At 36.5% G+C, this 16,403-nt stretch overlaps 2 protein-coding genes across 3 annotated transcripts in view; one reads left to right on the top strand and one right to left on the bottom strand.

The window, feature by feature from the left end:
• DUS2 (dihydrouridine synthase 2) overlaps positions 1-8,197 on the bottom strand; it is a 438,383-nt gene extending 430,186 nt beyond the window's left edge. The window contains exon 1 of one of the 2 annotated variants that reach the window (XM_053699495.1): positions 8,158-8,197. The gene's annotated coding sequence lies outside the window, so the exon portion shown is untranslated. Of the gene's footprint in view, positions 1-8,141 lie in introns of both variants that reach the window. The other variant, XM_053699494.1, reaches the window with a different exon arrangement.
• An 81-nt stretch (positions 8,198-8,278) lies between these two features.
• DDX28 (DEAD-box helicase 28) lies at positions 8,279-10,784 on the top strand. The gene is made up of 2 exons (XM_053692490.1): positions 8,279-10,201; positions 10,610-10,784. Exon 1 carries the CDS (start codon positions 8,326-8,328, stop codon positions 10,036-10,038), a length of 1,713 nt encoding a protein of 570 aa, XP_053548465.1. The 5' UTR covers positions 8,279-8,325; the 3' UTR covers positions 10,039-10,201; positions 10,610-10,784.
• Positions 10,785-16,403: the final 5,619 nt, after the last annotated feature.

Genomic DNA, 16,403 nt, shown 5'->3' with positions numbered 1-16,403 from the left:
GCACAACAGAGTGCCTCCACGCTTGTGAGTACCCTGTGTCTTGTCTTGCTTGGATATTGTGGTCCTTATTGATCTACACATGTGGCGCCTCTGTTTCTGTTTCAGTTATCCATCATAGAAGTTGTATCATCCTTGTGGGTGAAGACCGAGAGCTGCCTGTTCACATGGACACTTGAGGACATTTATTGGACTCTTTTATAGTTGTACTGGTTACAACGAGGGTTACGTTTGTATATATATTTTATATTTCAGAATTTATATATTTTATATATTCATATTGCATTGTGAGATTCATATACACAAAGGTTTTTTGGTAACATCTATCATTGTAATTTAGCGCCTCCTATAGGAGACCTGTAATACACAGTATTACAGGTACCCCTGTATTTATTTCTGAGTATACACCTATTTTTTTGGTTTGATAGGAGAGCTGCTCTAGTTACAACCACCATGTTATCCTCATCTGAAAGAGCTTTGAGGAGACAAAATTGTACTAACAATCATGGTAATATACAAACCATCATAGACCCCGCTACCAATGCAAGTATTGAGAGTCTCTTCTCCAAATTGGAGTATTTGCTAAAAAATGAAAACAGGCATTGGTGGGATCTAGATTGTTTGAAAAAAATACAAAGAAAAGAAACAGATTCCTAGGGGCTTACGTGTTTTTAAGAATTGTTCTTTTAAAAATAATACAGATTTGCTGACCAAATGGTATAATATTTTAGATGAATGTTCTTTTAACCTTATTGATCTACTTATATCCCATAGGCAGCAGCTGGTAGATGAGGTGGGGCTAGAAATAGACTCTGTCCAGAAAGAACTAGAGGTGTTCAAGGAACATTCAGAGTATCAGAAACTTAATACCCAGACTATTAAATCAGTGGATGATTATCAGACAGAAATTATAACTAAAAAAAACATAAAATTGAAAAGAGATGAGGAGGATTACAATAGAGGTGAGGTCTACACTTATAATAAAACCAAAACCAACAAAACCAATGATTGGACTGTAGTCCAGAATCATAAACAGAAAAATAAAAATAAAAATAATCGCAATTTTAATCACAATGACAAATCAGATAAGAATACAACTCAGAACACTTATCATACCAACCAATACAATCATCATAATATATTGCATTCACGTGAGAATCAGTATTATGGCAATAGTGGAAACTCTCACAGACCTATATATCCAGATAGAGACTATAGAAGAATGCCGGAACATCAGGAATATAATAATCCCAACCACATCCCTATTTATAACAGATTTCAAGCCCTGAACTTAGGTCAAGACAATGTTTTTGACCACTCTAGGGAAGAAAGGCCCTCTACATATAGTATGGACAACACTCCATCTACTTCAACCGAGGTTTTTTTAGAAACCCCCAACCTGGCACCTCTAAGGAGGAGACCCAACCCCTCGACAAACCAAAAGAAAAGACCTTACCCAAACGGGGAAGGAGAGGGAGAGGGAAAACCAACAAAAATTAAGAAAAGGTATCTTTAATCTCTCCTCCCATCCCCTCACCGATGACGAAGTGAGGGTTTTGGGAAGAGGATTATCTTACTGTCCTCCTAATCCCCACAACATCTTTGAATTGTTCGTGGACCTTAATAAGTACACCCGCAAACTATCATTGCAGAGGTATTTTGCAGTTAAGGCCCCTGAAAACAAAATATCGAAGGTGTTCCGGTATTGCTAGATACACAACAAACAAGAAATCCTACATCAGTATTGATGTATGCCCCAAGTCAATTGATGGAGGAACTATTTGAGGGAGTAATTAATACTCCATTGGCACCTCCCTCCACCTTTCATCCGCCGAAAGAGGAGGTGTCTTACATTGACCTTTATCAACAATTAGTCTTAGAGGATTTCGAATCCATGCCTAATAGGATTATGGGGAAAAAGAAAACTTGGCCCAATGAAGCCAGGTTCCTTAGAAGCCTGATGGATGACCAGAACTTGGTCATCCGTCAGGCTGATAAGGGGGGGTGGCATAGTTTTACAAAACTACCCTGATTATATCAAAGAGGCCCATAGTATATTGGATGATACTAATTATTATATAAAATTATCTTATGATCCTACTATTGAATATACAAGGATACTTAATCACTTGTTAGAACAAGGTTTTGCTTCTGATATTCTCACAAAAAAAGAAAAACGATACCTTACACCTGACCACCCCAGTACACCATAATATTACCATCTTCCAAAACTTCATAAAGATGATAAAGTTCCCCCTGGTAGGCCCATCATAGCGGGTATGAACAGCATTACCGATAGGCTATCCGAGTTTATAGACATCTACCTTCAGAGATATGTTATTTATTTACCGTCTTATATTAAAGATACTAAAGATCTGCTCAACAAACTATCGGGTATAAAACGCAACAACAGTAGAAACTATTTTTTGCTCTCATGCGATGTGGGGTCTCTCTATTCAAATATATCTCATGATTTAGGGATAATTGCTACACAGTTATATTTAAGTAGAGATTTTTACATGCCTACGATGCAAAAGGAATATTTAATAATCGCTTATTAATTTTATTTTGCAACATAATTATTTTCAGTTTTTGGACACTTTTTATTTACAGATCAAGGGAACGGCCATGGGCACCAGATTTGCCCATAGTTTTGCAAATCTCTTTATGGGTCATTATGAAGATTCATATATTTATAACTCGCAATGGAGGGGCAATCTGGTGTTCTATGGCCGTTACATAGATGATTTAATTTTTATTTTTGATGGTTCAGAATCCGATGCCCTCAATTTTGTTGCACATCTGAATGAGAACAATATGGGCATAGGCTTCACCCATAATTTACAGAAGGATAGTATAGAATTTCTAGATGTTATACTTTCTTGGGACCAACAGGGTAACATTTCGACCTCTACTTATTTCAAAAAAGTAGACTGCAAAAATTTCTTACATTTTTCCAGTAATCATTTAACAAAATGGAAAACTAACATTCCATTCAGTCAGTTCTGTAGACTGCAGTACAATAGAACAATACAACCAACAATCCCAAATTTTAACATCTAGATTCTTGGAAAAAGGGTATCCCCTAGAGCTTATTAATAAGGGTCATCAGAGAGCAAGGGATTTAAATAGAGAACAATTACTATCAGCAGTCCCACATAAACATGAAAATAAAGAGGAGATAAATAAACAACCACTGTTCGTTACACAGTACAATTCTAACCATAGAATCATCAACAAAGTCCTAAAAAAGCACTGGCCGAACCTATTAAAGATCCTATTTTAAATAAAACTCTTCCACCACAACCAAAACTGGTGTTCAAAAGAGCACCAACCTACAAGCAAAAATTGGCCCCGAGCAAGGTTGTCATGTCAAAAAGGAAAACTGTCAACACACCAAGACCGGTAGGTAGGATAGGGAATAATATCTTCAATAATCTTCAATAAGATGGGAGTATATAGATGTGGAAAGAAACCCTGCTTCACGTGTAAATACATAACCCACAGATCTACCAATATAGTTTCCCATAGTACAGGGGAAACATTCCCTATAAAAAGTAGAATGACCTGTGATTCAAGTTTTGTCATTTATGCACTATCATGTAAATGTGGGATACAGTATATAGGCAGGACCTGTAGGAAGGTCAGAACTCGATGGAGTGAACACTTGAGGAACATCAAAATTTTCAAATTCAACAGTTTATTTCCCACAGGTCTTAATGAGGTTATAGATTCAGCTGCATTTATATAATTATTATATACATCATTAATTTATTGTCATATTGTTGAGATAGATCTCTGCTATATTCATTGATTTTTGCTTATACTAACTGGTTATATATTCATTTATGTTATGGAGTTTGTTTGTGGGATCATTTGTTCCCCCCCACCATTTAATCCTAATTTCAATTATGTTATTGTAGGTGTATATGTGTTGGTGTACATATGTGTGGACACACACATATTCATTTTATTATAATTTTTATTTATCTATTATATATTTTATTTTATTATAATTTTGATCCATTTATTATTTTTATTATTATTATGAGTATATTTTAGGTAGTTATATTTATTATGTTATTGGTATTATGTACTCTGGACTTTCTCTCCCCATTTGTTGCTAAGCTATATACACTAGGGACATTGTTTATTTATATACACAAGGGTTGGAGTTTTATTTACATTTAGGGAGACATTTTTATGGCTTATATGTATATATACCACACAATGATTAAATATTTTATATATACACGATATGTACCTTTATATGAATGAATTTATTTAATGTTAATTCTTCATTCATACCATAAAGGTTTCTTTCATTTTTACACACAAACATTTTGTATTATTGATAGCATTTTCAGACAGTTTACTATCACAATAAGCATATTCACACATATTATTATCACAATAAACATATTCACACAAATTTTACATACATTTTGTATTATTGATAGTATTTACACACATTTTATTATCACAATAAACATATACACACATTTTATTAATGAATTGGACAATATCCACTATACCCTTTTTATATAATATTTTGGGTATCATACATTTGCACGAATTCATAATGTTTCAAGAAGCAGTTTTTACACATTAATGCCTATAAATGGCTTTCACATCAAAGTCACATGTACATTTACACTCATAGGATTACGATGTTTTTGGTTATCTTCTAAGAGTTCAGGGATGCACACCATCAATAGTATCATTATTATTATTTATTATTATGTATCACACATTCAAATATATATAATCCGATTGCCCTGTAGATGTTGTCATATCAGACCTCACATCTATAGCCAATCATGTGGCTGGGTTTACGTATCCAATTACTTATTACTATTCTGTTGTTATTTTCCCGAGATTAGCGATCTCATTGGGTAGTCCGTGAAACTGGACGGGCAGTCACGCTTAAACACTTCCGGCCACGTCACATTTCTATGTTGCAGCACCTACGAGTGACATAGCTCAATACATACAGGCATTGTGGTACTTGTAGTTTTTTCATAACTTTAGCGATTGACGAATCAGATGGAGTTTGAGGTACAAGCCTCTTAAAGATCCGTTTTGATTGGCAGATGAGACGAAACAGATTTAGTTTGTTTACATAAGCACGAATATTAAGCTTTTCACGATCTGCATTTGTTGATGTCCATTGAATTTTACAAATTAATACATTATATTACACAATTTCTAGAAAGGTGTGATAGATGTATTTTAGACTACACTATTACAAATAAATAACAACACAAATTTAATTACGGCAACAAGTGGGTGTATAGGGAAAGGAAAGATATCATTGGTTTATATTTGTAAAGGAAGGGGAGTGTTTATTGAAACATGTGGTTACTTAGCCCTATTTAAAGGGCATTCAGATGGAGTCAGAGTATACAAGCCTGAGGAAACGGGGTTTATCCCCGAGAAACTCGTCGCTATTATCTCTGCAAATTGAGAGGAGACTTGCTTATAACACACCCAGCTGTAACTTACCTTATTGTTGGTGTTTTTTTTATTCTGTACAATAATAAATGCTAATATTACTTTTTACAAGTCTGGCGTAAGTGTTGCAGTCTCCTTGTTAGTAACCTAAAGGCAGTTCAGCCCTTCTCCCTTTCCTTACTTCAGTTCCAGCTTGCAGAAAGTGATTCAGGTAAGAGTGGCATTTTGGAGATCTGAAGCCACAGGACACCAGTGCTGTTTGCTACGACGGGGATTCCCTTACACAGCCAGCTGGTTTGCTGTCAGAATACCAGCCTGCTTCTATAGGCACAACAGAGTGCCTCCACGCTTGTGAGTACCCTGTGTCTTGTCTTGCTTGGATATTGTGGTCCTTATTGATCTACACATGTGGCGCCTCTGTTTCTGTTTCAGTTATCCATCATAGAAGTTGTATCATCCTTGTGGGTGAAGACCGAGAGCTGCCTGTTCACATGGACACTTGAGGACATTTATTGGACTCTTTTATAGTTGTACTGGTTACAACGAGGGTTACGTTTGTATATATATTTTATATTTCAGAATTTATATATTTTATATTTCAGAATTTATATATTTTATATATTCATATTGCATTGTGAGATTCATATACACAAAGGTTTTTTGGTAACATCTATCATTGTAATTTAGCGTCTCCTATAGGAGACCTGTAATACACAGTATTACAGGTACCCCTGTATTTATTTCAGAAAAGTGATAATGACATCCTATGGAGAATATGTTTAAAAAAAGTTTTTAAAAATAATGTAAAAAGCGAACTTACATTGAGCTTACAGTGGTCCTTTAGAGCCAGCAAACAACTTGTGATTTTTAAATAAAATGTGTATAAAGGACAACTTTGCATTGTACTCATTATTGCTTTTGTCCACTTTTCATGTAATTAGCTCTAAAAAAATTGTGGCATTTCTAATTCTTACAGCTGAAAAAGCACACTGCAGACTTATCAGGGCTTACCCTGCTACGTATGTTTTCCCTAATTAGCTGTTCAGCAGATAATAATTGCAAAACAATGCACTTTAAACTAACACAAATAATGCAGTTAACCTTGTTTTCTACAGACTCAAGCCTGGATTGGCTGTTCCAAACAAGGCAAATGATTGGTGGAGTTTGACTACTGAAAATCAATAGCAGTCAACAAGATATGGCTGATATATTATTATTGTCTCTAAATTTTGGTAAATGGTGATATATTACATTGCAAGACAACAGACATGTCTTGTAATTACAAGGAGTTCATTGTTCCTTTAAGAACAGAATTATATTGCAAGACAAAAGACATGTCTTGTAATTATAAGGTGTTCATTGTCCCTTTAAAGGGACAGTTTACCGAAAAACTCTCTCCTTTTAATTTGTTCCCAATTATCCATGTTACCTGCTGGAGTGTATTACATTGCTTGCATTTATATTGGCATTTGAAGTAACTTGACTTAGCCTTAGTATACTGAAAGTTTATATACCTAGGTATAAGCTATTGTCAAACTATGTAAACACAGCCAGCAGAAGAAATTACACTCACAGTGGGAGGTGGAAAAGATAAAGCTCTAAAATGTTAATTTTCAATTGTGCTTTCTAAGTATTGTACAGAGACAGAGATAAAAAAAGTGAAGCATTTGAGTGATAAGACAACAAGATCTGATCTGTCTGAAGCTTAGGCTATTTACGGCAGTGGTTTCAAAAAGAAAATCCAGCTTTTTCTTTTGCAAAAAGAAGCATAAATGAGCCATTTATCATACATTTTATACACTGCAGCTGCTATAGCAAGTCATGGAGAACACATTCAGGGAAAAACAATTTTACAGTGAACCCTTTAAGAACAGAAGTTTTAAAGATTTTTTGGGGAGGTGAAATGCATTGTTTAAGCTTTTAATGCCTTTCTGACGTTCTATTCCATCCTAACCGTGCCGGGCTTAAGCGCCGTTAGGACGGAATAGGCACTTCCAGGATGCGATTGCGGTCTGGAGGGCGTGCCTAGCATCATAGGGACGCATTCCTGACCCGATTCAATCATTGAAATCTTGTGATCGCGTCCACAATTGCAGGATTTCAATTTCTTTCAAATTAGCCCTGTCATGAAAGGGTTACAGGAACATAATTAGTTAGGGACAAACCCTTTAAAAAAAACAACCGGTGTCCTCAGCTGAGTAGATAAAGGTTTTTGTTTTTTTTAAAGGGTTTGTCCCTGAGCTGCAAATGTAAGCAATATTGTAAACAAACTGACAATTGAATGTTCTTGAAACATTACATATGTATGCAGTTCAGTTGAGTGACAGGTAGGGTATGTTGTGATACATAGAAAGTAAACAATCTAAGTGACTGCAGTGCAGACAGACTTTACTTTGACACAGAAACCAAGTTTTCAACCCCTCCCATTCCCATAGCAATTTAAAGCATCATCATACTCGTTAACAAAATTTATATAATTTTCCGGTGATGGGGAAAAAAATAGCCACAACATCTTGGAAAGGTTCTCTCACATATTAGTGAATGTGAGCTACATCGTATAAGTTGGTTATGGATCATATAGATTTTTGTCATATAAAATGTAACTGTAACTAGCTAAATATCTATCCCGACAGACATTTTACTGAATATTTCATAAGCTACAGTAACCATCCTTTCTCCCGCACTCTTACTCTGTCCTGAACTCACTCAGTCTGTTCCTCCTCTCTTCCTCCAGCTGCTCCCTGTCTTGCACTACACGTGTTTACAGGTCACACGTCACTTCCTAGATCCGCATGACGTCATTATGCTGCGCGGTACCGCTGGTAAATAATACATGCTGGATAGGCCACGGTGCATGATCCTCGGCTTCTCCTCATGCCTTTCCATAAGCTGTTCTGTTCAGATGCGGTCTTATTGCGAGGGGTTATTGGCCGATTCTGTGTGTCCCGGACATCGTCCTCTTCAGGGCAGCTTCCAGTGATCCTTCTCCCCCGGCGTGCTCAAGAGATACAGAAAGGTCAGTGGAAGAAGGGTCGCTCTGAGCATGTGATCACTCCCAGAGCTGGGAAACTGCTGATACAGAGTCGGCGACCCCAATTTAACCAGTCTGCCGGGGAGGTCTGGGGCAAGTGGGAAAGTCCTGAACTAGTAAGTGGTGGATGGAAGAATCGGCAGTCCTCAGGAGATTACTTCACTATCCAGCGGCTACATAAAGAGGGCCCTGGGCCAGATTCAGACCGCAGCTTCAGTTCCCTAGGGTTGGAGGACCGCCTAGTTTCATCTCTGAATGAAATGGGCTTGAGCAGCCCCACTTGGGTGCAGAACGAGACCATTCCTGTCCTGCTAAGAGGCCACAACCTTCTGTGCGCAGCTGAGACTGGCAGTGGCAAGACTCTTGCCTATCTACTACCTGTAGTGCACCGCTTACTGACCAGCGAAGCAACAAGTAAACAGAGGGACCACCATGCTTATTCGTATGACAATGTAATGCCAGACTTACCACCATTGGCTAATAAAACACACCTCCGCCCCAGCCATCTAGTTACCAGCAACAATTTTCCTGATCCATGTAATCTTATCCTGGTGCCATCTAGGGAGCTTGCCAACCAGGTGTCATCTGTTGCACGTAAACTGTGTGCTCAGCTAGGATTGACTGTCAGTTCAATTGGTGGTGGGCGAGGACGTGGATCAGTGGACAAGCAACTGCGCAGGGGCCCTATCGATATCTTGATTGCTACCCCAGGTGCACTATGGAAAGCTCTAAGAAGGGACACTTTAAGTTTAGAATGTTTGAACTATATTGTACTGGATGAGGCAGACACGTTATTTGATGAGAGCTTCTCTGAGCTAGTGGAGGACATTCTCAATCATACCAGGATTGCTTCCCGTAAGAGTGAGATACGAGGCCCAGAGAAGAAAGCCCAGCTTGCAGTGATTGGCGCTACCTTTCCTGGTGGGGTTGGCCAAGTGCTGGGTAAGGTAACAGATCTTGGGAGTATCACAACCATCAAAAGCAAGAAGTTGCATTTTCTTATGTCCCATGTTCAACAGACCTTCTTGAAGGTTAAAGGGGCAGATAAAGTTGCAGAGTTACTGCAGTTGTTGAAGAAACAAGCTGTTGATAGTCCTGGAGCTGGAGTGCTTATTTTCTGCAACAGTTCAAGTACCGTGAATTGGCTTGGCTATATCTTAGATGACCATGGCATCAACCACACCAGGCTTCAGGGCCAGATGCCAGCAGCCATGAGAGTTGGTATCTTTGAAACATTTCTGAAAGGAAAGACTGATGTGCTTGTATGCACAGATATAGCATCAAGGGGCTTGGACAGCAAGAGAGTAGAAGTTGTAGTAAATTATGACTTTCCTGCCACGCTACAGGACTACCTTCACAGAGTGGGCCGGGTTGGGAGAGTGGGGAGTGAGAAGATGGGCAATGTCTTGAGCTTTGTGACCCATGCATGGGATGTGGAGTTGGTGCAAAAAATTGAAACTGCAGCTCGCAAAAGAAGCGGCCTTCCTGGCATGGCATCCACTATCAAGGAGCCAGTTCCTCAAGAAAGCCTATTAAAAGAGGAGTTAGAGCATTAATAGACTATTATAATGCAATAATAATGGGGGGCGGCAATGGCTGTCTGATTAATAATGAGCTAAAGTGGCATATCTGTGATCTTTTCCTGCAGGAAAGAGTTTTGCCACTTGTATATGGAAGAGTTTATGTTGAGGCAAAAATAGCATGACATAAGGAGTAAAGGTGAATGGATAATGAAATTAGCTTTTTAGCTGATAAAGTTAACAATGTATTTAAGTGGAATGTTATGTTGCAGGGAATTGTATGCAACTAAAAGCACTTTATGGACTCAAAAGAATACGTGTTGTATGGATATATTTTTTTTTTTTCATACCTTGGATTATAAGTATCTAATTATTTTCCAAGACAACAGCACATGAAATGCATTTGAATAAACTTTGACTTAATCAGAGGTGTTAATCAAGTTACTTAAATGTTTTTGTTTTTTTCCATAAACATAAGATTGATAAAAAAAAATAAAACTATATATTTTGTAAATTTGTGTGTGTGGATATTTGATCAGTATATTATTTATATTTATCCCTTATTTCCCTCAGTGGAGACTAACTTCTTTTTTTTTTTATGTCTTAGACTACAAAACCATGTGACTGATCAAAATGACCACTAAAAACAACAATTTAAAAATATACAATAGCACTTTGAATTTGAAATAAGCAGCAAAATATTTTCTGGCAAATTTGTCTGTCACATAATACAGGAGAGTGGAAATAGACATAACTGAAAATTGTCACAATAAAATCTACTATTTGAAGTTCAGAGTAAGAACTATTGCAGTGTCTTTTTATCATGTATTTGTTGTTTATACAAATTTACTGTATTTACTGGCCCTTTAAGTCACTCAAGGGATCACAGTTCCATATGCCATGCATGGATGAACAGAGTAAGCAATTTAACACACAAACCCCAGGACGCTGTGTCTCAGTATCAGAGTAGGCAAGCTGAACATGTGATCTCTGACAAATCTCATCAGGAAGGGAGATCACATGTTCAGCTTGCCTGCCCTGATACTGAGACACAGCATCCGGGGGTTTGTGTGTTATATCGCTTAAACAGACACTAAAGTCAAAATTAAACTTTCTTGATTCAGAAAGATAGTGTAGTTTTAAGAAACTGTCAAAGTTACTTCCATTAAACGGACAGTAAACACCAGACTTTTTGTTGTTTAAAAAGGTAGATAATCCCTTTATTACCCATTCCCCAGTTTTGCATAACCAACACAGTTATAATAATATACTATTTACCTCTGATTACCTTGTATCTATGCCTCTGCAAACTGCCCCCTTATTTCAGTTCTTTTGACAGACTTGCATTTTTAGCCAATCAGTGCTGACTCCTAGGAGCTTCATGTACCTGAGCTCAATGTTATCTATATGAAACACATGAACTAGCGCCCTCTAGTGGTAAAAAACTGTAAAAATGCTTTCAGATTAGAGGCGGCCTTCAAGGTCTAAGAGATTAGCATATGAACCTCCTAGATTTAGCTTTCAACTTTGAATACCAAGAGAATAAAGCAAAATTGGTAATAAAAGTAAATTGGAAAGTTGTTTAAAATTAAATGCCCTATGAGAATCATGAAAGTTTTTTTTTTAACTTTACTGTCCCTTTAGCAAGTTGTGCACAGGGACAGTTTAGTCAAATTAAACTTTCATGATTCAGATAGGGCATACAGTACAACTTTCCAAATTACTTGTATCATATTTATTTCCCTTGGTATTCTTTGTTGAAAGCTAAAACTAGTTAGGCTTATTTCTAAACCATAAAAAAGTCTGCCTCTTATTTCAATGAATTTTGACAGTTTTTCGCAGCTAGACAGTGCTAGTTCATGTGTGTCATAGATTGTGCTCACTCCCGTGGAGTTATTAATGAGTCAGCACTGTGGCTAAAATGCAAGTCTGTCAAAAGAACTGAGATAAGGAGGCAGTCTGCAGAGGCTTAAATACAAGGTAATCACAGAGGTAAAAAGTATATTAATATAACTGTTTATGCAAAACTGGGGAATGGGTAATAAAAGGATTATCTGTATTTTTGAATAATACAAATTCTTTAGTAGACTGTTCCTTTTGAATCAAATAGATACTGATGAATTAAAATCACTAGTTAGTAAGCCTCAATTAAATCATGGTTTTCTACATAAAGTTTTCATTTTTAGAATAACTTTTTAAGATTATTTTCCAGTTATATCAAAAACGGACTGATTTTGTTCTATACCATTACAAATACATAGGGCTCCATGTTCTAAGAGGTGGGCGGACAGCCTCGCAGTGTGTGATGCCCGTCCATTCGTGCTACCGAAGGGGCTGGCAATCACTGAGAGCGAGCTAGCTCTGTGATTTTCCCTCGCCACCTCAGAAGTGCCGTAGGGTGTGAGACACAGCGGTCTAATGGCCGCTGCTTGTTACATTTCGGGGAGCAGGCTCGCATTTGCGAACCTGTCCCGCAAGTGCTCTGGAGCAGCTCTCGCTGCTTCGTACATGGAGCCCATAGATCACCTCCAAATAATTTTATTACTGTCTCCAGTTTATTAGGTTAATCATTTATATTTTTAGCTGTACTTTTGTGGAAGGAGAAAAATAATCATGTTAATAGGGATACCAAACCCAATTTTTTTTTCTTTCATGATTCAGATAGAGCATGCAATTTTAATCAACTTTCTAATTTATTTCTATCAAGTTTTCTTGGTTCTCTTGGTATCTTTATTTGAAAAGCAGGAAACTAAGCTAAGGAGCCGGCCTATTTCTGGTTCAGCACCTGGGAAGCGCTTGCTGATTGGTGGCTAAATGTAGCCACCAATCAGCAAGCGCTACCCAGGGTGATGAACCAAAAATGGGTTGGCTACTAAGCTTAGATTCCTGCTTTTCAAATAAAGATACCAAAAGAACCAAGAAAATTTGATAGAAGTAAATTAGAAAGTTGCTTAAAATTGCATGCTCTCTCTGAATAATGAAAGGGGGGAAAAAGAACTGAAAAAAAATACTTGTTTGCACTCTGCATTAAATTATTTGATCATGGTATTATTAAAAATTTAACTTATTTAAAAATTATTTATAAAAAAAAAAGAGAAAAAATGTTTAAAGATACAATAATGGGTTTAATAGTATGATCTTGGTAGGGGTAAAAGTGCATATGATAATCAATTGAGTCCTGGTATATTAGTTGATGTGATAAGAGTTTTACAACAGTAGATTCAATACACTATTTATGATTATATAACATATGGTGGTTTACTGTACATCCCTTTTCTTATGTTATACCAAAATTAGGTGAGTGGAACCTTATTTAATCTGAAATACTGCCGGTGTATTTCTCATTATAAACCTTGTGAGTTCTCAAACATATGTCATTACTTGTTGGTTCCCCTTATATTATTCTAACTATTAAGAACCCATTATGCTGGTTAAAATATGAGAAGACACACAAGCACCACTGACGCGTTTCGTCATCATGGCTTTTTCAAATGGCAAAACGCATCAGTGACGAAATAGGGGACAGTAAAGTAAAAAAAAAATCTTTCATGATTTAAATAGGGCATGTAATTTTAAACAACTTTCCAATTTACTTTTATTACCAATTTTGCTTTGTTCTCTTGGTATTCTTAGTTGAAAATAAATCTAGGAGGTTCATGTGCTAAATTTCTTAGACCTTGAAGACTGCCTCTAATCTGAAAGCATTTTGACAGTTTTTCACCACTAGAGGGTGTTAGTTCATCTGTTTTATATAGATAATATTGAGCTCAGGCATGTGAAGCTCCTAGGAGTCAGCACTGATTGGCTAAAAATGCAAGTCTGTCAAAAGAACTGAAATAAGGGGGCAGTTTGCATAGGCTTAGATACAAGGTAATTACAGAGGTAAAACTTATATTATTATAACTGTTGGTTATGCAAAATTGGGGAATGGGTAATAAAGGGATTATCTACCTTTTTAAACAACAAAAATTCTAGTGTTTACTGTCCCTTTAACAAATTTTGGTATAAAATAAGAAAGGTGATCTATATTAAGCCCCCATATGTTATATAATTATATATAGTGTATGGAACCTACTGTTCTCAAATTATTTTTTACTGCCTTTGGGAATCTCTTATCACATCAACTTATATATTAAGACTCAATAATTGATTATCATATAGATTTTTACCCCCACCAAGGCCATACTATTAAACCCATTATTATGTTTTAAACATTATTATTTTTTCAATTTCTGCCATAGTTTTAATAAAAAATATATTTCTAATTCACCACTGTTTTGATCCCAACTCCTCCCAAGCCCTACTTCCTTCTTCATTGTCTGACGTCTTCAGCGGTCCCACCCGCTCTCTAGGTGCTTTCAAATGGGCGTTCACGATCTTGGATTACAATGTGCATGCGCAAATCGCATGCGATAATTGCTGTTCAATATTTGCTACTAGGAGAATTCATAGCTGTTACAAATATGCGTGCGCTAAACGGGAGCGCGTTTGAATTTCATTATGAAGAAAAATTGAATAGTGCATGCGCAGCTGCAAGAAGGGGCGGATGACGGGGAGTGACGGCCGCCTTAAGGCCAGAATTTCAATTGGATTTGAGAAAAACTTGATCGACGGATAAAAAAAAAAAATACGGGTTGAATTTGTGGATCATTTATGCATAGTTTTATACGGCGATAACTTTATATACTGTATACACAAAAATATGAAAATTGATGAATGGAAGTCTTATTTATTTTACAAACAAAATGCTATACTCGGTCAACATTAAGGTAAGTTTATCTTCATTTTAAGTTTTAATAATACCATGATCAAATGATAACATAATTTAACGGTGAGAGTGGAAACGAGTGTATTCTTTTTTTCAGTTCTTCACAGAATTTGATTGTGTACCAAGTTATAATACACTGCACCCCATCCTTAATAGATAGTGTATATAGTTATTTATTATATATTTTTGATAAAAGGAAGATGTTTTGCCATTTGACCCCTGTATAGTCATCAGGGACAAATTGTGCCTCTAGTGAAGAATATAATAAACAAGCAGATGAAATGACATCAAGGGTTTTTATTACGAGGATACAACTTAGATCACTGGTTTTCAAACCTGTGCTCAGGCCTACCTAACAGGCCACATTTTGAGAATATCTGAACTGGAGCGCAGGTGAAATAATCAGCTGATTAGTAACCATGGTTATTTTACCTGCTCTTACAGAAGGTAATCCTGAAAATCTTGCCTGTTGGGGAAGCCTGAAGACAGGTTTGAAACCCAGTGACTTGAATCAATTAGAAAGGGCTAGGACACAGGTGGATTCTATGGAAAGAAAAAAGTAATTGACCCCAAAAATAAGAGTCAGCGGTATAACAGAAAAATATTTTTTGTTACTACCTATAGCAAAGAATATAGATCAATATGTTCGAAAATTAGTAATGCTTTGCACATTTTAAGAATAGATCACATATTGGCAATAATCATAGATGAAGGTTGCAATTTTGTTACCAAAAAGGCCAGGATATTAGGTAGCTTTCTATCGCCATCAATGTTACCAGAAAATAAAAGGGAGAATTGTTTGTCTTTAAAACCAGGATACCATAGCTGTGGAAGCCGGCGGTGCAAATCTTTCATTTGAGGATGAATTTAGTTCCCAGGATGAGAAAAAGAAATATAAAATGAAACGATAAATTCATTGTAACATAAAATATGTAATTCATTTGCTAAGGATGGAGGAAAAAGTATGTAGGTCAAACGACAAGTTTTTTTTAAAAGACTGCTTTTTAGAACATTTAAGGGCGGTCGAGGATCCAGAATCTACTACTCCCATAGCCTTAAATTTTCGCAAATACCATAACTCAGTTCATTGTTAACTTTCTAATTGAGGGGATAGGATTAAATCCTTAAAGGGACAGTCTACACCAGAATTTTTATTGTTTTAAAAGATGGATAATCCCTTTATTACCCATTTCCCAGTTTTGCATAACCAACACAGTTATAATAATATACTTTTAACCTCTGTGATTATCTTGTATCTAAGCCTCTGCAAACTGCCCCTTTTTCCAGTTCTTTTGACATACTTGCAGTCTAGCCAATCAGTGCCTGCTCACAGATTACTTCACGTGCACGAGCACAGTGTTATCTATATGAAATATGTTAACACCCTCTAGTGGTGAAAAAACTGTTAAAATGCAATCTGAAAGAGGTGGGCTTCAAGGTCTAAGAAATTAGCATATGAACCTCCTAGGTTAAGCTTTCAACTAAGAATACCAAGAGAACAAAGCAAAATTGGTGATAAAAGTAAATTGGAAATTTTTTAAAATTACATGCCCTATCTGAATCATGAAAGTTTATTTTGGCCTAGACTGTCCCTTTAAATAAACAGGAAATGTATTGGATATCTCAATAAGGG

This window comes from Bombina bombina, chromosome 1, assembly GCF_027579735.1.
Source record: "Bombina bombina isolate aBomBom1 chromosome 1, aBomBom1.pri, whole genome shotgun sequence".
Taxonomy (NCBI): domain Eukaryota; kingdom Metazoa; phylum Chordata; class Amphibia; order Anura; family Bombinatoridae; genus Bombina; species Bombina bombina.
The sequence above is the reverse complement of the archived record's forward strand: the minus strand, read 5'-3'. Positions and strand labels throughout refer to the sequence as shown.

Coding starts and splice junctions, on each gene's coding strand:
- DDX28 (XM_053692490.1), top strand. CDS start 8,326: ATGCCTTTCCATAAGCTGTTCTGTTCAGATGCGGTCTTATTGCGAGGG.